Below are 23,148 nucleotides of genomic sequence, written 5' to 3'. Positions count from 1 at the left end.
TGTCCTCACACAGTCACAAATTTTTTCTTCTTACAAGAACCTTAAGGACACCCAACTCTCTTAGCAACTTTCAATATGGTATTGAAATACAGAATTTAAATCACGTGGTACTGTTAACTATGGTTATCACGCTATACATTACATCCTTAGAACTTATAACCAAAAGTTTGTACCTTGGCCAGGTTAAATCCCTGGGTTGGGAAGATCCCCTGCAGAAGGGAATAGCAACCCACTCCAGTATTCTTGACTAGAGAATCCCATGGATAGAGAAGCCTGGCAGGCTACAGTCCATGGGGTTGCAAAAGTGTCAGGACTGAGTGACTAATACTTTTTTTCCCACCCCCCACCTCTGGCAATAATCTGATCTCTGTTTCTATGAGTCTGGTTTCTTTAGATTTCATATATAAGTGAGATCATACAATTCTTTTGGTATATATACATACATTCATAACATGGAATATTATTCAGTTATAATAAAGAAGGAAACACCTGGAATCTTGAAGGATAGGCCATTAGATAAAAGGGAGAAGGGGAAGAAAATTCACCCCAAATCAAGATTAAACAAAATTCTACAAGTTTTCTTCTTCATCTGGTTTTATATTTGGTAGGTGAGAATAACAAATATATTTGGTTCAGTTCAGTTCAGTCGCTCAGATGTGTCCGACTCTTTGTGACCCCATGAATCACAGCACGCCAGGCCTTCCTGTCCATCATCAACTCCCGGAGTTCACCCAAACTCATGTCCATCGAGTCGGTAATGCCATCCAGCCATCTCATCCTCTGTCGTCCCCTTCTCCTCCTGCCCCCAATCCCTCCCAGCATCAGAGTCTTTTCCAATGAGTCAACTCTTTGCATGAGGTGGCCAATGTATTGGAGTTTCAGCTTTAGCATCATTCCTTCCAAAGAACACCCAGGACTGATCTCCTTTAGAATGGACTGGTTGGATCTCCTTGCAGTCCAAGGGACTCTCAAGAGTCTTCTCCAACACCACGCTTCAAAAGCATTAATTCTTCAGTGCTCAGCCTTCTTCACAGTCCAACTACCACATCCATACATGACCACTGGAAAAACCATAGCCTTGACTAGATGGACCTTTGTTGGCAAAGTAATGTCTCTGCTTTTGAATATGCTATCTAGGCTGGTCATAACTTTCCTTCCAAAGACTAAGCGTCTTTTAATTTCATGGCTGCAATCACCATCTGCAGTGATTTTGGAGCCCCCCAAAATAAAGTATGACACTGTTTCCACTGTTTCCCCATCTATTTCCCATGAAGTGATGGGACCAGATGCCATGATCTTAGTTTTCTGAATGTTGAGCTTTAATGTATTTGGTAGGTAGCTTTAATTAGATTCATCATCAACCAGGAGCTTTACCTACACAATTTAAATTTAATCTTCACAACCATCACCAGCCTGTGAGTCTCACTGCATCATTCCCATGTGGAGAAAGGACTGAGCTGCATTCACAAGGTGAGGATGTAGAGACTCATGGAGACAGGAAAATCTGCCCAAGTTCTCCTATGTTACTATGAGGCAAAGACAGAATTTAGACTCCTTTGAGGAGCCAGAAATAACCCCTAACTTCTTTCTAAACTGCTGGGAGAACCATCATTGAAGCAAATGCATGACACTGCCCTCCTGGCATGCTGTGCTTACTCCTTTAATATTCTCCTAATTGGACTCCAAATCACCACAGATGGTTACTGTAGCCATGGAATTAAAAGATGCTTACTCTTTGGAAGAAAAGCTATGACCAACCTAGACAGCATATTCAAAAGCAGAGACATTACTTTACCAACAAAGGCCCATCTAGTCAAAGAGATGGTTTTTCCAGTAGTCATGTATGGATGTGAGAGCTTGACTATAAAGAAAGCTGACCACCAAAGAATTGCTGCTTTTGAACTGTGGTGTTGGAAAAGACTCTTGAGAGTCCCTTGGACAGCAAGGAGATCAAACCAGTCAGTTCCAAAGGAAATCAGTCCTGAATATTCATTGGAAGGACTGACACTGAAGCTTAAGCTCCAATACTTTGGCCACCTGATGTGAAGAACCACCTCACTGGAAAAGACCCTGATGCTGGGAAAGATTGAAGGTAGGAGGAGAAGGGGATAACAGAGGATGAGATGGTTGGATGTCATCACCGATGCAATGGACATGAGTTTGAGTAGGCTCTAGGAGTTGGTGGTGGACAGGGAAGCCTGGTATCCTGCAGTCCATGGGGTTGCAAAGAGTCAGACATAAGCGACTAAGCGACTGAACTGAACTGAACTGAATGACCGCTGTGCCAGGGGACACCTTGTCAAGTCACATGGGACAAATTGTGTGGTTGATCTCAGGAAGGCCCCTGCCGAGTGAGTGCTGCAAAGTCTTTGGAGCAACCTGAAAGAAGTATCCTATCATTGTTGGTATTATTTTCCGAGGGCTTTTATAACAAAGCTATCATAAACTGGGTGACTTCAGTCTAATTTTCTCACAATTACTGAAGCTTCTTCCCTACACTGACCCTATCCATCTCCTCCATTTGGCTGTTCCTCAGTTGCATCCTTTATAATAAATGGGTAAACATTAAACAAGTGTTTTTCTGAGTTCCAGGAGTCATTCTAGCAAATCAGCAAGCCCACAGAGGTGGTCAGAAGCACCAGAGGCTCAGGCTTGGGACTGGCATCTGAAATGGGGGCCTTGTGGGAGGACTGAGTCCTTAGCTTATCTGATGCCAACTCTAGATGGACAGAGCTGGAGCTGAGTTGAACTGTATGATCCCGGGTAGTCAGAGAATTGGCTGGTGTGGAGACAAAAACATACACAAACGCATCTAGTGTCAGAAGTGTCTGCAGGCAGAGCACAGAAAAAGCACAGTAGTTTTCCTTCTCCAGCTCTGAAACAGCATGCAGCACACTCATGAGCACTGAGGTTTTGACAGATATTAAACCTTGCAGAGATTGCTTTTCTAGAAAGGTTTCATGAACTGTCAGGCCAAGTGGACCCCAAGTGGACCCCAAAGTGGACCTCCTTTCTTGTGAGGACAAGAAAATGTGGTGTGTTCTAAAGGGGTTTGGTCCCAAAGAAAGAGATGGCAGAAGATGGAGTGCTCTTTTCTGTAGCTCTGGAAATAAGCAGTCTCTTTGGAACAGGGAGGGGAATGAAGAGTCCCAGCACAAACATGAGCACAGGTAAGGGACTGAAGGCAAGCAGGGTGGTGAACATGAGTGCTCACTGCAGGGGACAGGGAGGGCAGAGTCTGCACCTCATCTTTCTCCTCCCACCAAATGATCATGACAGGAGTGTTTACAAAGAAACCTTTCATAAATCATAAAAAGTACAATCTGTTTTAAACTTCTGTAGAATGCTCTCAAGAGTAGTGTCTTCCTCTATTCAACTGGGATATTCCAAATTAGAAAACATATTGACAGGGTGTCTGTCACAACAGGGAAGAAAAAAAGCCACCCCCACCCTGGCTAGTGCTGATGAAGGCAGCTGACACACTCAGGCAGAAGATGTGGCCACAAAATTCCAAGCCACATCCTTGTCTTCTGACAGAGGGGGAAACCTAATGGATTTAGCATCCACCAGGGAATAAATTTTCTGGAAGCCTTTCACTTCTTCAAAGGACTGACTTCCTTTCTCATCTCTACCTACATTACAGAAAACAAATCAAGCTGCCTCAAAGAGCAGAGAGTTTTATCAGACAAATGCTCAATAATTTGTACTAGTCTTCATAAATGCTACCATCTGTTCTGAAAATTTAGAAAAATCCCTGAAATATCTTTGAACAACTGAAGATCACGATGACATTTCATCCCATAGCTATCATTTCAGTAACATCTACTACGTGTAATTCACATACATAATCTCTTTAATTCTCCCCCAAACACAAGAGACAGCTTTGGCTTCTCTCATTTTCCAGATAAGGAAAACGAAGCAGAAAGAAATGATACAGTCACCCAAGGACATGAAGCAACAAGAAGCTGAGGACAAACCGAACCCTAGCTGTGTCTCAAAAGCCAAGTGTCCTCCCATAATGCCACTCCGACTCTGGCTGCTCTGTTACTTCTTCATTAAAATAGGTCAAATTAAGACATGTCAGCAGCAAGACGCAGAGCTCCAGCTATATTTACACGTGTTAGCTGTTTTAAAATGCAGAGGTGAGGGGCGTGTGATACTTGCTGTGATTCAGGAAGTAAGATGAGCACTGCCCCAGAGTGAAGAAACTGGCGATCTTTCCACCTGTGTGACCTTGGATGAGCCACCTAAACTTTGGACCTCTGCTTCCTCACCTTGAACCTGAGAAAACTGATTTTCAGTCTTACCTGATTTTCATAATGCCTTTCAGATCTAACAATATCTTTTACATGTCCTTGAATCCATTAGGATAAGTGAACCAGGTCACTTGTAAATAAGTACATGGTATCTATCCCAGTGTACACAGAGCCTCAGTGTAAAATTTCAAAACCAAAGAAACTTGTCCTTTGCAAAACCATCGCGAAGATCAAAACCAGTAAGTCTTACTTTAAACCTCCAATATAAAGATTTCAACTTTGTTCTATTTTTAACCCCTTCTTTACTCTGTTTTGTTTCTACAAGAATGAAAACAACAGCCAGACTCTTTCCTAATGATATGGTTTATGTGTATGGGTCTCAAGGTAATTTACTCTCCCTTATTGTAGAAAGTTAATAGATTTCATTATGGAAATTAATTACTAAATACAACAGATACTGTGAATGAACACTGGTAAAATCAAGAGGATCAAAGTGATATATTTAGATATGAAAATACAGCCTCTTTTTGAAGATAAAAAAATTGAACCCGCATTTTCCTGTGATGAAATCTATTACCACTGCCTACTAATTAGTGCAAGGACACATGTTGTCAAAGGAATACAGGGACAGGGTTCAGACTGCAGCTTTTCTGAGAAGAGCAAGCTGACCTCACCCTCACCGTGCCTGGGTAAAGCGAGAGATATTAATACTTGGTGACAGAAGTGTAGTGATGGTGAAATGAGGCGATAAGTGTAATCAAAGCAGGGACTCAGCTCAATGTTAGTTCCTTTGCTCCCTTTCCCCACTTTGGCAGGGGAAAAAATGTAGATGACGACCACTGCATGAAAAGGTCCACCAAGAGCTTTCTATTTACCTCCTTATTATTTATCAAAGCTCAATGATATCTTTAGTTGGAACAAAAAATTAAGTCTGGATTGTATCAACTACATTTGTAAAGTCTTTTAGAGAGATGACAATCGGAATAGGAACATCAATCCCCAAATCACACTAAGTTAGACTTGAGACTTAATACTTGCAATAAAATGTATGTAATAAGTAACACTTTGGCATATATTTCATGTTAGCAACTTGTGATGATTGTGTATAATGGCCTAATTTTTCCAGATAAAATCTCAGAATGTCTGCATGTCTGAGATGAACCCTCTGATGCTCCCTGCACTGTGAGCAATGTGTTCCCCAGTCTTGCACACTAACAATTATTAAAAGGGCAAAAGATTTATATGGTAATTAGGACTTAGCCAAATATCTTCAAACATTTGCAGGTTTTCTTATTTTTTGGGGGGGGTTAAGTGTTAGAAGGTATTGAGGAAAGGAAAGAGTATGTTTTTTTCTACTGATTTATACAAATATGCAGCTGTACCAAGGAAGCATGCTACTCTCAACCCAAATAATGGTATTTATAAAACACTTCTTTCCATGGTAGCAAAGCTCTGTTTGCCCCTGCAGAGTGGGAAGCAGCAGGGAGGTGTTTTAAAACAGAGCTGTGATATGCAGCCAGCATCCCTAAGAACCCATGAGATGGGACAGCGAACATCTCCCACCTCCACACTGGGTGTTAGAAGGTACCAGCAGAAGTCTCACAGTGTGTCCTGGGAAGGCAGGCAATTACATCCCAGGAGCAGAGAATGGTTCCTGCTATTTGAAAAGTACACAGTCCTTCGTGGACTAGCATCATGAGCCTCTGCTTCATCAGGTTTTCAGAGCAGACAGAACTAAGAGATTGCTGTGGGGAGGGTCTTGTAGTGGGACTTTTCCCTGGAGGCCTTGTCTGTGGAGGAATTGCTGGGTAAGCACCTGAGATACCCTGAGGCAGGGCTGCAGACCACTGGGAAGAGAAGAAGAGTGACATTTCTTGAGCCCTTACAAAGTTCCTGGCACTGTGCCAAGTGCTCTTCACTGCGACATGTTTCAAAGAGATCTTAGTCTCAGCACCAAGTGGACTTGTCCTACCACCCCCTGAGGGGTTCAGGGGACACCATCCTAAGCTGAAAAGATTTGACAGGTTTTCCCCATCTAACTCCTGCTTCCAGGTAAAAGAGCCAAAAATGATAAAGTCAAATGGCCTTTTGATTCCAGCAGACAGTGATATGCTTGAAATAGGAGCTCTGGCTGGGGAACAAATAGCCATATTGTATTAATTTTTCACTGTATAACAAGATCCCATAAAGTTAGTGACTTCAAGCCACAGATTTATGACCTCACAGTTTCTGCAGGTTAGACATCCAGGCACAACTTAACTGAGGCCTCTGTTCAGGGTCTCATAAAGCGACATTCAATTCAAGTTATTGGCAGGCTGCCTTGTTTATCAGGAAACATCCGTGTGGATGAGTGTGCTCCCCAGCTCCCTCGGGTTGCTGATAAAATTTCACTTCTCTGTGGTAGTTTTGACTGATGGCCCTGGCTTCTTACTGGCTGTTGGCCAGTGGCTACCCTTAGATCCTAGAGGCTACCCCTGACACTCAGTCCCCTCCTAAGACTGTCACAACATGGCAGCTTGCTTCTCATAGACCAGCAGGAGAATCCCTCTCACTCTAGTCTGCTAAGAAAGTTTTATATAATGTGATCTTGGGAGTAACAGCCCACAGTTTCGCCATATAATGGAACCTAATCAAGGGAGTGGTGAGTAGTAACCCTATTATGTTTGCCATATTCTATTAGTTAGAAGGAAGTCATCAAGATCCCACCTATACTCAAAAAGAAGAGATTACCCAGGATGAAATCATTAGGAGCCACTCTAAGTGTGGGCTTCAGAAGGTGGCTCAGAAGGTAAAGAATCCACCTGCAATATGGGAGACCTGAATTTGATCCCTGGGTTGGAAAGATCCCCTGGAGAAGGATTCAGGCTGCCTACTCCAGTATTCTGGCCTGGAGAAGTCCATGAAATGTCCATGGGCTCACAAACAGTTGGACACAACTGAGTGACTTTCACTTTCAGTTTTCTAGAGTATATTCTACACACACAGCCAGACTGAATGTGGCTTCATATTTTGTAGCATATGACAATGAAGACCAAATGGACTAAGGAGATACTCATGTGAATATGAATTCTGGTTCCTTTGCTGCAAGACTTTGGACAATTTATTTAATCTCTCTTGAAGCTTCAATTTTCTAATCTGAAAATAGGAATGACTATTATCTATATAAATATGAATATGCTGTCAATAGCTTCAGCTATTGTTTAATAGTTTAAATAATGTTCAGTCTCTTAAATGTGAGATTATATGCACTTTGTACTTTTTCTAAAGCAACTGTGAACTGTGAAATGTGCATGACACCAAGTAGGTATTATATATACAGAGTAACAGGCTCTGATTCCAGCCTGTTCAGGTCTGCAGACCATGACTCCATCAGAAAGTTTAGCTACTCCTATAGATGAAGCTTAAATATAATTAACATGAGTTGATTCTCTCATTCAGCAAATTAAGCACCTAATAAGCACTACTATGCTAGGGGTTAGGTATTATCTATCTACCTATCTATCTATACACACACATACACACACACACAAAAACAGACATATTTCTTGTCTTTGATGAGTTTATGGTACAGTGGGAGAGAAAAACAGTACTCATTCAATAAATAATGAGGGCACTATTTGTATATTAGTGATAATAAGCAGGAAAAAGTCCTTACTCTTGTGATTATATTCTACAGAAATGTAGGTGGTAAGTGGAATGTTTTTTTTTTTTTAAGGTAAAATAGAGGACAATTTAAAATCATGATAGAATATTAGAAGGGGATCTGAGAGTAATCAGGAAGGGCTATTTGAAATAGAATGGGCAGAGAAGGACTGCATAGGGAGGTGGAGTGACAAGAAAGAACAGTTATAATAGGGGCCAGGAGAACAGTGTTTCAGGAGAGGAATTTCCTGTGCAAAGGCCCTGAGGCAGGAGCCAGCAGAGCATAGCTGAGGATCAGCAACAAATCAGTAAGAGTGGCTATCAACCCAGGCGTAGGGGCAGAGCAAGAGCCAAGGCCCCACAGCCAAGAAGTTTCTTCTCAGCTCGATGGGAAGCCACTGCAGGATAACACGTGGAGGAACCACAGGCATGATCAACACTGGGAATAAACTGGCTGCCGCACAACTGCACTCATCTCACATGCTAGCAAAGTAATGCTCAACATTCTCCACGCCAGGCTTCAGCAATACGTGAACCGCGAACTCCCTGATGTTCAAGTTGGTTTTAGCAAAGGCAGAGGAACCAGAGATCAAATTGCCAACATCCGCGGGATCATGGAAAAAGCAAGAGAGTTCCAGAAAAACATCTATTTCTGCGTTATTGACTATGCCAAAGCCTTTGACTGTGTGGATCACAATAAACTGTGGAAAATTCTGAAAGAGATGGGAATACCAGACCACCTGTCCTGCCTCTTGAGAAATCTGTATGCAGGTCAGGAAGCAACAGTTAGAACTGGACATGGAACAACAGACTGGTTCCAAATAGGAAAAGGAGTACTTCAAGGCTGTATATTGTCACCCTGCTTATTTAACTTCTATGCAGAGTACATCATGAGAAACGCTGGACTGGAAGAAACACAAGCTGGAATCAAGATTGCTGGGAGAAATATCAATAACCTCACATATGCAGATGACACCACCCTTATGGCAGAAAGTGAAGAGGAGCTAAAAAGCCTCTTGATGAAAGTGAAAGAGGAGAGTGAAAAAGTTGGCTTAAAGCTCAACATTCAGAAAACGAAGATCATGGCATCCGGTCCCATCACTTCATGGGAAATAGATGGGAAAACAATGGAAACAGTGTCAGACTTTATTTTTTTGGGCTCCAAAATCACTGCAGATGGTGACTGCAGCCATGAAATTAAAAGACGCTTACTCCTTGGAAGGAAAGTTATGACCAACCTAGATAGCATATTCAAAAGCAGAGACATCAATTTGCCGACCAAGGTCCGTCTAGTCAAGGTTATGGTTTTTCCAGTGGTCATGTATGGATGTGAGAGTTGGACTGTGAAGAAGGCTGAGCGCCAAAGAATTGATGCTTTTGAACTGTGGTATTGGAGAAGACTCTTGAGAGTCCCTTGGACTGCAAGGAGATCCAACCAGTGCATTCTGAAGGAGATCAACCCTGGGTGTTCTTTGGAAGGAGTGATGCTAAAGCTGAAGCTCCAGTCCTTTGGCCACCTCATGCGAAGAGTTGACTCATTGGAAAAGACTCTGATGCTGGGAGGGATTGGGGGCAGGAGGAGAAGTGGATGACAGAGGATGAGATGGCTGGATGGCATCACTGACTCGATGGACGTGAGTCTGAGTGAACTCCGGGAGTTGGTGATGGACAGGGAGGCCTGGCGTGCTGCAATTCGTGGGGTCGCAAAGAGTTGGACATGACTGAGCTACTGAACTGAACTGAACTGATGTGGGAAATGTAAGACATGGGAGTAAGAATGAAGGTTATCAGGATACTGAACAAACGAAAACTTATAAAGGTAAATATTTTGATAAGAACAATAAACAATAAGAACCAGCTTTTTGATACAATGTACAAACAACAATCCTACACTCAGGCCACTTGAATTTTAGTTGCAGAGATAAGTCACACCTTACCAAGTTAAATATAGAATAAAAGCTTAAATAGTAACAAGGGCCTTGAAAGAAAATAAAATAGGGAAATGGCTGAGAATGAAAATGTTTTAGACAAGATGGTTGGAAAAGCCACACAAGTAAAGTGATATCTGAGCAGAAACCTGAGTGAAGACTTTGGGAAGACCTGGAGACAAGAGGTTCAGGCAGGAGGTCTGGTGCAATCCCAGGAATGAGGGTGCTAAGTGCATGGGAGGAGCAGCACAAAGGCTGGGCATGGTGATGTGGATGGACTAAGACAGAAATTGGTAGGATTACAGGAAACAAAGTCAGATCATCGGATCCGCTAACCTACCATGAGGTTAGAGGATCATGTTATTCTATGTTACCTATGTTACCTTTCCAGGTTATTCTAAACGGGGAACCACTGGAGAGATTTGCAGAGGGGACTCGAGTGAAGGTGTCATGACGACACTGGAGTGGCCTTGACTCAGATGGGAGACTCGGGGAATGCCTCTAGAGGAGGGATATTTAGGCTGAGGGAGGAAGGATGATTAAGACGACAGGCCTCACACATGGGGCAGGTGGGGCATTCCAGGAAGAAGAAATAGCCAGTGCCAAGTAATCTTTCGTAATCTGTCCTTATGCATTTTCATTATTTTTCAGTGTCAGGATTTAGAAAAGCTAAAACTCTGGCTGTGAGACTCAGTACAGACTCTTTATTCTTTAAGTGGAAGATGGATATATTCATTTGTGCACTTATTCAACAGACATGTTGAGGGCAAACAACACAGCAGGCACAATGCCAGGAGCCCTGAGAGACAAAATGATGAGCATGACTTGGGTCCTGTCCTCCACAAAATACAGCAAATTCAAGGTGTACTGGAGCCAAGCATTTGAAGGCATGCATGGCAAACAATGCAGGTACTGATTTTCAGCTCTACTGTATAATCACTGTATTTATGCATCTTTGGAAAAAGATGACTAAGAGGGTAGCCCATGGGGAAGAAATACAATAATCTGATGTAGTAGCTTTCCAGGGATTAATCAGATATTTTTAAATTAATAGAGGTAACTTTTATTTCTACAGGCAAGATTCCACAAATGAGGTTTGAAATTATTATTAAGAAGTTCTGAATAGACGTTTAATGACTCTGACTTAATGTCCCAACCTCAGGCATGTGGAGAACCCTAGAATGTATAGCACTCACAGGAAAAGCACTTCTCTAGAGAACCAAATCTCGACGGGGCATGACGTTTTTCATGTTTCAACTGCTTTTAATCTACACATCTTGGAAGTGTGTGCAGCATGATGACATCAGGGCCAGAATAACCTTTCAGTGCAAACTAAAAAGCTTTTCTGTCATCACCTCTCTGCTAAGGCTGGGAAGGAAACACAGGCAATCCGCATGCCTACTGTTTTTTGTCATGGGAAGTTCTCCCCTACAGCGCCAGAAAATGGATCTGCAGATAGCTGAGAAAAAATGGACATCAAATCAAAGATATCCTGATCCAAAATCAAGAGTCCATTTGTCTTGAAAAAAGCAACCGTCAATACACATTAACCAAGAAACTAACTGTCAAACACATATCAAAGTAGAATACAGAGTTTGAATGGTGAACCATCTAGTCCTGTGCTGACCATTATTGAACCACTGGACACACTGGACTACGAGCTTTGACATGTTGTTGTTCAGTTGCTCAGTTGTGTCTGACTCTTTTGTGACCCCATGGACTGCAGCATGCCAGGCTTCTGTATCCTTCATCATTTCCCGGAGCTTGCTCAATCTCATGTCCATTGAGTTGGTGATGCCATCCAGCCATCTGGTCCTCTGTTGTCCCCTTCTCCTTTTGCCTTTAATCTTTTCCAGTATCAGGGTCTTTTATAATGAGTCCGCTCTTCACATCAGGTGGCCAAAGTACTGGAGCTTCAGCTTCAGCATCGGTCCTTCCAATGAACACACAGGACTTATCTCCTTTAGGATGGACTGGTTGGATCTCTTTGAAGTCCAAAGGACTCTCAAGAGTCTTCTCCAACAGCACAGTTCAAAAGCATCAGTTCTTTGTTGCTCAGCCTTCTTTATTGTACAACTCTAACATCCATACATGATTACTGGAAAAACCCCCATAGTTTTGACTCTACAGACCTTTGTCAGCAAAGTAATGTCTCTGCTTTTTAATACGCTGTCTAGGTTGGTCACAGCTTTTCTTCCAAGGAGCAAGCATCTTTTAATTTCATGACTGAAGTCACCATCTGCAGTGACTCTGGAGCTCAAGAAAATAGTCTCTCACTGTTTCCATTGTTTCCCCATCTATTTGCCATAAAGTAATGAGACTGGATACCATGATGATCTTAGGTTTTTGAACGTTGAGTTTTAAGTCAACTTTTTCACTCTCCTCTTTCACCTTCCTCAAGAGGTTCTTTAGTTCCTCTTCGCTTTCTTCCATAAGGGTGGTATCATCTGCATACCTGAGGTTATTGATGTTTCTCCTGGCCATCTTCATTCCAGCTTATGTTTCATCCAGCCTGGCATTTTGCATGATGTACACTGCATATAAGTTAAACAAGCAGGGTGACAGTATATAGACTTGACATACATCTTTTCCAATTTGGAACCAGTCCATTGTTCCATGTCTGGTTCTATCTGTTGCTTCTTAACCTGCATACACGTTTCTCAGGAGACAGGTAATGTGGTCTGGTATCCCCATCTCTTTAAGAATTTTCCACAGTTTGTTGTGACCCACACATTCAAAGCTTTCAGTTCAGTTCAGTCACTCAGTCGTGTCTGACTCTTTGCGACCCCATGAATGACAGCATGCCAGGCCTCCCTGTCCATCACCAACTCCCGGAGTTCACTCAGACTCACGTCCATCGAGTCAGTGATGCCATCCAGCCATCTCATCCTCTGTCGTCCCTTTCTCCTCTTGCCCCCAATCCCTCCCAGCATCAGAGTCTTTTCCAATGAGTCAACTCTTCACACAAGGTGGCCAAAGTACTGGACTTTCAGCTTTAGCATCATTCCTTCCAAAGAACACCCAGGGCTGATCTCCTTCAGAATGGACTGGTTGGATCTCCTTGCAGTCCAAGGGACTCTCAAGTCTTCTCCAATACCACAGTTCAAAAGCATCAATTCTTCGGCGCTCAACTTTCTTCACAGTCCAACTCTCACATCCATACATGACCACTGGAAAAACCATAGCCTTGACTAGATGGACCTTTGTTGGCAAAGTAATGTCTCTGCTTTTCAATATGCTTCTAGGTTGGTCTTAACTTTTCTTCCAAGGAGTAAGTGTCTTTTAATTTCATGGCTGCAATCACCATCTGCAGTGATTTTGGAGCCCCCAAAAATAAAGTCTGACACTGTTTCCACTGTTTCCCCATCTATTTCCCATGAAGTGATGGGACCAGATGCCATGATCTTCGTTTTCTGAATGTTGAGCTTCAAAGGCTTTAGTGTAGTCAATGAAGCAGAAGATGTGTTTCTGGAATTCTCTTGCTTTTTCTATGATCCAACAGATGTTGGCAATTTGACATGTGACTAGTCCAAAAGGAGGGGCTTCCCAGTTGGCTAAGTGGTAGAGAATCTACCTGCCAACGCAGGAGACACAAGGGACATGGGTTCGATCCCTGGGCTGGGAAGATCCCCTGGAGAAGGAAATGAAAACCCATTCCAGTATTCTTGCCTGGAGAAATACCCATGGACAGAAGAGCCTGGTGGGCTACAGTCCATGGGGTCACAAACAGCTGGACACAACTGAGTGACTGAGCATACAACTAAGCACTGTCCAAAAGGATATGTTCAGTATGTGTAAAACATATACCAAATTTCAAAACTTAGTATAAGAAAAAAAGTAAAATCTTCCAATGATTTTTAATATTAGTTAAAATTTAGGATATACCAGATTAAATAAAATATCATTAAAATCAATTTTACCTTTCCTTTTTACTTTTTTAATATGACTACTTAAAAAAAATATGACTACTAGAAAATTCAAATACACACATGGCTTGCATCTTATTTTTATTGGACATTGCTGATTTAGCATGCCTGCCACAGGTATCAGAATACCCACATAAGAAAATGGATTTATATTTTCTCTGATGATCCATATGCTTAGATATCATGAGAATAGGGCCTCACAGTCAGTAGACATACACAGGACTTTTTGAGCTCAAATTACTTCTTATCTAAGCAGGTTGGGAATCTGTACTGGTTTACACTGTTCCTGTCAGAGTAATTTCACAGTCCAAGCTGGAAGACTTCACAGCTCTCTGTTCTCTGTCCTTTAAGCACTGCAGACCTGTGACCCTACTCGCTTGTCCTTACCTCATCAGTTAGCCAGATTTCCAGGAGCAGTTAGCTGTGAAGGCCTCTGGGAAGCTCTCCTCCGAGTATATGTACCTTGTGCTATTAAGATTGTGAGTCTCAGAGGGCAGGGGCCCAAAAGTCGTTCTGTTATCTAACCCTACTATGTCGAGAACTGCATTGGTCTCTGTAAGAAAGTAAATGCATCTGATAAACTTGTTGGTTATATGAGTAGAGCTGATGGTCTGGGGAAAGGAGTTTTTCTTTCTCCCCTTTGTATTACAGCAGTTTTATCACATTAGCCACTGGCTATCAGCTGTGCTCCATGATTCATTTGTTCAAATATTCCAGTGTTCACGGGCTGCCTGGAACAGAGCTGGGTGCTGGGGATATGGGTGGGGAAGGGTGGGGGCGAGAGGTGGGAATAAGGCAGGCAGAGTCTTGTCTTTACTGGGGAGGACAAACCAAAGTACACACACACCACACAATTACAGTCAGTGTGGCATGTGTCACCAGGGAAAAGCAGTGGGGATCATGAGAAGGTCATTAGTCTGGGAAGCTAATGTGGTCAGATGTCCAGGAAGACTTCTAAATGACCGTCTTGCTAAACCTGAGGGGCCTGTTTGCCTGGCAAGGTGGAGGAGAAAGGGGAGGCTGATCACATAGGGAGGGCCCTTTAAGCTTTGTTTAAAAAAAAAATGGTAAAGCACACAACAAAGTCGGACCTGACAGAGTAGGAAAACAGAAACAAACTCCTAAAGGCAGAGAAAAGCCCTCAAAGGCTTTTGTACAAGACAATGACAGGAGCAGATCTGCCTCTCTGGAGGTGGTTGAGAGCAGCTGGGGGCCTACACAGAGCACAGCTACAGATGCACAAGAAGTAACCCACTCTCTTAGGCCATCGTGTCAGCAGGAACGAAGTTTCAAGTCTGTAACAGATGTGTACGCCCATAACCACAAGATCTGGAAGCCAGAATGCATTCTAGAGTATGAATCTAATACAAGATACTCTCAAAGTACCCTTAAAGTATTAATTTCCACAGATGGGCCTGTGCAGATAAACCTGTTACTTTGCATAAGCCTCTCTCCTTACCCCAACCTAATCGTTCTTATTCAAGACCAGAAGCCAGTGATCCATGTGGGATCCAGTGACCCAATTCCTGGGGTCACAGAGAGGCTGAGCGATCAAAGCATTCATTCAACAGCACAAGTTTGGGAATGTTCTGCTCTTCTGTGCCCAAGGACCAGGGACCTCTGGTGGTGGCTGCATTCTTGTGCCCTCTTTGCAAGGACCCTGGGTCTGAACAAGTATACTAGATCAGCCCCCTTGTCCAGGAGCTCCAGCTAAGGTCTGCTCTCAGGGCAAGAAATTCATGGAGGAACTAAGTCATATCTCTTATAAGCCAATTAAACACATTAAATTCTATAGAATGGGCATATGGAATTTTGTTTTGTTCTGGATCCTTTTAGATGACATTTATATCAACTTGTGATTGCCTGGTGATGACCTTAATTGTCCTCCTTGGTGTCAGATGTCATTTCATTTCTAAATAGCCATTCCCAATATGTTGGCAGATAATAAGCACATTCAAAATACTGTTAAAAATAAATCATTTCTAAAAATTCAAATCTCCCCCAATTACCTCTTCCTGTTATCTTTTTTATTAAAATAAAAATAAGCCTCAACCCCACAGTATGGTCTCTTTCTGGATTTCTGTCATATCCACTTTGAAAGACCCTCTGCATCTTAACAAAGAACTCATTCTTCTCAGAAGCAAGACTGTGCAATGAAAAATTCCTGGGCTCAGGGAGCAGTCAAACCTGGGTTCCAGCCCTGGTTACATCCCTTCTTGGGTGTGTGACTTTGGTAAAGTTTCTTAAGTTCTCTGGCCCTTGTTTTTTCCTGAAGAAAGTTCGGCTAGCCTACTAAAACAGTTTTCTAGGCCTTCCATAACAACCTGCCACAAGCTGTGTGGCTTAAAATGACAGAAATTTACTTTCTTACACTTCAAAAAGCTGGGAATCAAGGTGTGAGCATGGCTGGTTCTTTCTGAGGCTCTCTGGGAGACCCCTTCCTCACCACTGCCAACTCTGGTGGCTCCTGACATCACTCGATAATCTTGACCTCTGTCTTCATGGGTTCTTCGGTTTTGTGTCTCTCTGTTTTTGTCTTTGTTTTTTCTTATAAGGACACCAGTTGTTGGATTTAGGGCTCAATATAACTCAAGAATGAGTTCATCTCAAGATCATTAACTGATTCTATCTCAAAATATGCTATTTTCAAATAAAGTCACATTTGGAGATTCTGGGTTACCTTGGATTTTGAGGAACATCCTATTCAATACAGCACACCTCCCTACACCGAATTCCACTATACCCAGGAAAACAGACTAAGGATCTGTGTTCATGGATTTTTAGCCTCTTTCCTACAATATGAATTGTTCAACTGTGTTTGCTTTTTATATCAGAAAATTACAGAGAAGACAATGTATATAACCAGCAACATACTGAAAATGCACTAATGCTGAATAAATACTATATTTTCCCTCCTCTTGCTTATATTTAATCTTAATACAACAACAGTAAGATCAAGTAATCTTAACACCATTTATGGGTATATCCTGGGAAATGAGAGAATACTTTAAGGTCCCATTCAAAGATAAAGACAAAAAATGCCCTGTCCTAAACAATGACTTCTACGGTAAGACAGGGCAAGCAATTCTCATTTCAGAACTGACCTACATCACAGTTGTTTAAATATTAAGGACCATGTTACATCTAAGAGAGGCCCTGCAACTCTGTGGAATACAGAGGGCATGACAAAGGCTCCAGGTAAAAATGAGAAACTTCATTTTTGTTATTGATTACCTAATTTGCCAACCATCTGGTCCATTATCTGTTAAATGCCATAGCGTTTCATTTACTTCTATATTTTCATGGCTTTTCATTTACTTCTGTATTTTTCTTTCTCAAATAATCTCATTTCTGATATGGTTTAAAAACCATTGAGAATGTTATTCCCATAACTTGTTCATCTTCAAAACACTGAAAGCTGAGTGAAAGCTGTAGGCAGCAGCAAGAGGTGGTAGAAAGCCCATCAGCACTGACTGTACTGGTCCACCTCTGCTTATTTCAGGCGTTTCCTTTTCTTTTCTCTTCTCTCACCCACTAGTACTCAGCATCCAGACACTGGGGCTGACAGTGCACCTCCCTGAGCACCATCAAAAACATAGAAATTTTGTCCTGAAGCTCCCAAAGAAACGAGTTTCAAGATAAGCAGCTTTCCCAATATTCATACTTTTCATTTAAATATATTCAAGTTTCTATACTCTACAGTTAGGAACTGCTTTACAGGAAGAGCAGTGAGGAGGTCTATCACATAAAGCTGCTTTGCTCTGTTACACTGTGTGCTCTGGGAGATCACTCCTTGTCTGCCTGGATCTTGTTTTCAAGGTACAGCTCCAACATCTCTATTATAATTCCCTTCTCTTAAGAGTGTAACAGGTTAGTAAGAACAAATGCTGACTGACAAAGTGCTTGGAGAAAAATCAGGGCAAAGAATAGCCCTCCACAGATTTCAGTGGTGTGTATGAACAAAAACCCTCTGTATTTTAAAAAAGCTGTTCAGTTTTCCTACTTTTTCACACCACTGGTACCTTACTCTGTTTTATCTGAAAATTCTCCCTAAAATTCTTCCTTACAATCCCTTTCACATGAAAGTTCAGTTATTACCAGCTTGCAGCTACCCTGACATCTTGTGCCACCCACACTGTCCACACAACATTGTTAATTACACTCTAGTCAGATAAATTGTCACAGAAGCTTCCAGTTACTTCAGTGTGAGCCTTAAAAAGCCCTCCCTCCCCAGTCAAAATGTTCCACCTGAAGACACTGGACCTCCAGAAGGGAGGATCAAGCATGCAGTAGTGCACCAGACATAGCATGTGTACCAAAGAGTAACTAGAAGGTCCCCGGAGGGATGCCATGAATGTAGAAAATGACCCCTTACCTGGATTGGGTTGAAGGTACTCAATTGTTTTCGTCATTATTTCCATCACAGCCCTGCTGGTGACATCCACTTTCTGAAATGACAAAACAAATTTCTAAATCAAGCTAATTATTAGCTTTAGAAACAAAGTTTTTTGCTTGAGCATATACACAACCACTGATGGTTCAACAGAGCAATGATGAGTTCTGCATTGGAAGGTGAGGGGCTTACAGAGCTGTCAGAAAAAGCCAGACCACTGACTTTGCATTCAGCTGTGTTCCATCAAGATTTGGAAAGCCCATTTAGCCAGAGAGGAAGCTGGAAAACATGCTTCAAAATATACTACATTATCTCCTGGTAAAATAAGGCAAATACAGCCACCTTTCACTGTACATTGTCTGAGGTGGTCACTGAGAATGGTTCAGTATTCACTTGGTGCAGGAAACCCCACAGAATCTTGCTCATCCAGAGATTCAAATCTTCAAGAACACTACTGAAGCTGGCCAGGCCATGGAGGGTATGCATATCCAAAGAGCCACCAAGTCTATGAAGGATGTCACTTTACAGAAGCAATGCATACCATTCCATCATTACAGTGCTGGAGTTGGCTGATGTGTCCAGGCCAAAGAGTGGGGCTGGACAAGGGCCCAAAATACAGTGATTTTTTTTGCCTCACCTTCCCAAAAATTCAGGGAGCAATGTTACTCCCTTTTAAGGGTTTTGAGGTAGAGTCCCTGGCACTGAGCACATCCCAGGTGAAGAGAATCGAAGATGAGGCCTGGACTTTCAGAGTTCATGGATGGATTAATCCCTACACAAGACCTCCGTGCCATACTGAGATGACCCCTACTGAAAAAGAGCAAATTGCTCCTCAACCTGAAGAGGAGGTAACACAGAAGGAAAAGATGGGCCCAGAAGAAACTGAAGAAAGAAAAACACATGACCCAGGAATAAATTCAGCATAAAATAAACATTAATTAAAGAAAAAATAAGGTCGATAGTAGTCTCTTATGATTCTTTGTGTTTCTGTTGTCTGTTATGATTTCTCCATTTTCATTTCTAATTTTGTTGATTTGACTTTTCTGCCTTTTTTTTTTTTATGAGTCTGGCTAATGGTTTGTCTATTTTATTTATCTTCTCAAAGAACCAGCTTTTAGTTTTGTTGATTTTTGCTATAGTCTTCTTTGTTTCTTTTTCACTTATTTCTGCTCTGATTTTTATTTCTTTCCTTCTGCTAACTTTGGGGTTCTTCATTTCTTCTTTTTCTAGTTGCTTTAGGTGTAAAGTTAGGTAATTTATTTGACTTTTCTTTTGTTTCTTGAGGTAAGCTTGTATTGCTATGAACCTTCTCAGCATTGCTTTTACTGAATCCCATAGGTTTGGGCCTGTTGTATTTTCATTTTCATTTGTTTCTATGCATATTTTTATTTCCTTTTTGACTATATGATAATAAAATGGACAACTTATAAGAAATCAATGAATTCTTAGAAAAGTATAACCTTCCAAAACTGAACCAGGAAGAAATAGAAAATCTTAACAGACCCACCACAAGCACAGAAACTGAAACTGTAATTGAAAATCTTCCAACAAAAAAAAGCCCAGGACCAGATGGCTTCACAGGTGAATTCTACCAAAAATTTAGAGAAGAGCTAAGACCTATCCTACTTACACTCTTCCAGAAAATTGCAGAGGAAGGTAAACTGCCAAACTCATTCTATGAGGCCAACATCACCCTAATACCAAAACAGACAAAGATGCCACAAAAAAAGAAAACTACAGCCCAATATCACTGATGAACATAGATGCAAAAATCCTCAACAAAATTCTAGCAAACAGAATCCAACAACATATTAAAAACAACATATTAAAAAAATGACCAAGTGGGCTTTACCCCAGGGATGCAAGGATTCTTCACTCTTCACAAATCAATCAATTTTATAATAAACTGAAAGATAAAAACCATGTGATTATTTCAATAGATGCAGAGAAAGCCTTTGACAAAATTTAACACCTACGTATGATAAAAACTCCCCAGAAAGCAGGAATAGAAGGAACATACCTCAACATAATAAAAGCCATATATGATAAACTCACAACAAACATTATCCTCAATGGTGAAAACTTGAAAGCATTTCCCCTAAAGTCAGGAACAAGACAAGGGTGCCCACACTCACCCCTACTATTCAACATAGTTTTGGAAGTCTTAGCCATAGCAATCAGAGAAGAAAAAGAAATAAAAGGAATCCAGATTGGAAAAAAGGAAGTAAAACTCTCACTGACTGTAGATGACATGATCCTCTACATAGAAAACCCTAAAGACACCATCGGAAAATTACTAGAGCTAATCAATGAATATAGTAAAGTTGAAGGATACAAAATTAATACACAGAAATCCCTTCCATTCCTATACACTAACAATGAGAAAACAGAGAAATTAAGAAAACAAGCCCATTCATCATTGCAATGAAAAGAATAAAATTCTTAGGAATAAATCTACCTCAAGAAACAAAAGACCTATATAGAGAAAACTATAAAACACTGATGAAAGAAATCAAAGAGGACACAAATAGATGGAGAAATATACCATGTACATGGATTGGAAGAATCAATACAGTGAAAATGAGTATACTACCCAAAGCCATCTATAGATTTAATGCAATCCCTATCAAGCTACCAATGGTAATTTTCACAGAACTAGAACAAATAATTTCATAATTTGTATGGAAACACACACAAAAAAACTCAAATAGCCAAAACAATCTTGAGAAAGAAGAATGGAACTGGAGGAATCAAGCTGCCTTACTTCAGACTATACTACAAAGCTACAGTCATCAAGGCAGTATGGTACTGGCACAATGACAGAAATAATAGATCAATGGAACAAGATAGAAAGCCCAGAGATAAATCCACACACCTGTGGACACCTTATCTTTGACAAAGGAGGCAAGAATATACGATGGAGAAACGACAATCTCTTTAACAAGTGGTGCTGGGAAAACTGGTCAACCACCTGTAAAAGAAAGAAACTAGAACACTTTCTAACACCATAAACAAAAGTGAAGAAGAACTGAAGAGGCTCTTGATGAAAGTGTGAGAGTGATAAAGCTGGTTTAAAACCCAACATTCAGAAAACTAAGATTATGGCAAATAGATGGGGAAACAATGGAAATGGTGACAGATTTTACTTTGGGGGCTCCAAAATCACTGCAGATGGTGACTGCAGCCATGAAATTAAAAGATGCTTGCTCCTTGGAAGAAAGGCTATGACCAACCTAGACAGCATATTAAAAAGCAGAGATGTTACTTTGCCAACAAAGGTCCATCTAGTCAAAGCTATGGTTTTCCCAGTAGTCATGTATGGAAGTTAGAGTTGGACTATAAAGAAAGCTGAGTGCTGAAGAATTAATGCTTTTGAACTGTGGTGTTGCAGAAGACTCTTGAGTGTCCCTTGGACTGCAAGGAGATCCAACCACTGAATCCTAAAGGTAATCAGTCCTGAATATTCATTGGAAGGACTGAGACACTGAAGCTGAAGCTCCAATACTTTGGCCAACTGATGCAAAAACTGACTCATTTGAAAAGACCCTGATGCTGGGAAAGATTGAAGCTGGGAGGAGAAGGGGATGACAGAGGATAAGATGGTTGAATGGCATCACCAGTTTGATGGACATGAATTCAAGTAAGCTCTGGGAGTTGGTGATGGACAGGGAAGCCTGGCATGCTGCGGTCCATGGGGTTACAAAGAGTTGGACATGACTGAGCAACTGAACTGAACTGAACACAAAAATAAACTCAAAATGGAGTAAATATCTACTTGTAAGACCAGAAACTATAAAACTCCTAGAGGAAAACATAGGCAGAACACTCTCTGACATAAATCACGGCAAAATCCTCTATGACCCTCCTCCCAGAGGAAAATAAAAGCAGAAATAAACAAATGGGACCTAATTAAACTTAAAAGCTTTTGCACAATGAAGGAAACCATAAGCAGGTAAAAAGACAGCCTTGAGAATGGGAGAAAATAAGAGCATATGAAGCAACTGATATAGAATCTCAAAAATATACAAGCAGCTCATGCAGCTCAATACCAGAAAAATAAATGACCCAATTTAAAAAAATGGGCCAAAGGACTAAACAGACTTCTCCAAAGAAGACATACAGATGGCTAACAAACACAGGAAAAGATGCTCAACATCACTCATTATCAGAGAAATCCAAATCAAAACCACAACGAGGTACCATCTCATGCTGGTCAGAATGGCTGCTATCAAAATGTCTACAAAGAATAAATGCTGGAGAGGGTGTAGAGAAGAGGGAACCCTCTTACACTGTTGGTGGGAATGCAGACTAGTACAGCCACTATGGAGAACAGTGTGGACATTCCTTAAAACATTGCAAATAGAACTGCCATATGACCCAGCAATCCCACTGCTGGGCATACACACCGAGGAAACCAGAATTGAAAGAGACACATGTACCCCAATGTTCATCGCAGCACTGTTTACAATAGCTAGGACATGGAAGCAACCTAGATGTTCATCAGCAGACGAACGGATAAGAAAGTTGTGGTACACATACACAATGGACCATTACTCAGCTATTAAAAAGAATACATTTGAGTCAGTTCTAATGAGGTGGATAAAACTGGAGCCTATTATACCGAGCGAAGTAAGTCAGAAAGAAAAACACCAATACAGTATACTAACAGATGTATATGGAATTTAGAAAGATGGTAATGATGACCCTATATGTGAGACAGCAAAAGAGACACAGATATAAAGAAGAGACTTTTGGGCTCTGTGGGAGAAGGCGAGGGTGGGATGATTTGAGAGAATAGCATTGGGACATGTATATTACCATATGTGAAGTAGATCACCAGTCCAAATTCAAGGCATGAAATAGGGCACTCCAAGCCAGTGCACTGGGAAAATCCAGAAGGATGGGATGGGCAGGGAGGTGGGAGGGGTTTCCAGGACGGGGGGGTGGGGGGGGGGGCACATGGCTGATTCATGTCAATGTATGACAAAAACCAGAATATTGTA

The 23,148-nt window shown here is 41.4% G+C and overlaps 1 protein-coding gene across 1 annotated transcript in view; it reads right to left on the bottom strand.

The window, feature by feature from the left end:
- The window catches only part of SH3GL2 (SH3 domain containing GRB2 like 2, endophilin A1), a 223,607-nt gene that overhangs the window by 24,150 nt on the left and 176,309 nt on the right, over positions 1-23,148 (bottom strand). The window contains exon 3 of the mRNA XM_069576632.1: positions 18,128-18,200. Within this exon, the coding sequence (XP_069432733.1) occupies positions 18,128-18,200 (73 nt within the window). The remainder of the gene's footprint in view (positions 1-18,127; positions 18,201-23,148) is intronic.

The sequence above is a fragment of the Ovis canadensis genome, chromosome 2, assembly GCF_042477335.2.
Source record: "Ovis canadensis isolate MfBH-ARS-UI-01 breed Bighorn chromosome 2, ARS-UI_OviCan_v2, whole genome shotgun sequence".
Classification (NCBI taxonomy): domain Eukaryota; kingdom Metazoa; phylum Chordata; class Mammalia; order Artiodactyla; family Bovidae; genus Ovis; species Ovis canadensis.
Note: the sequence above shows the minus strand (reverse complement) of the source record. Positions and strands in the feature narration are given on the sequence as shown.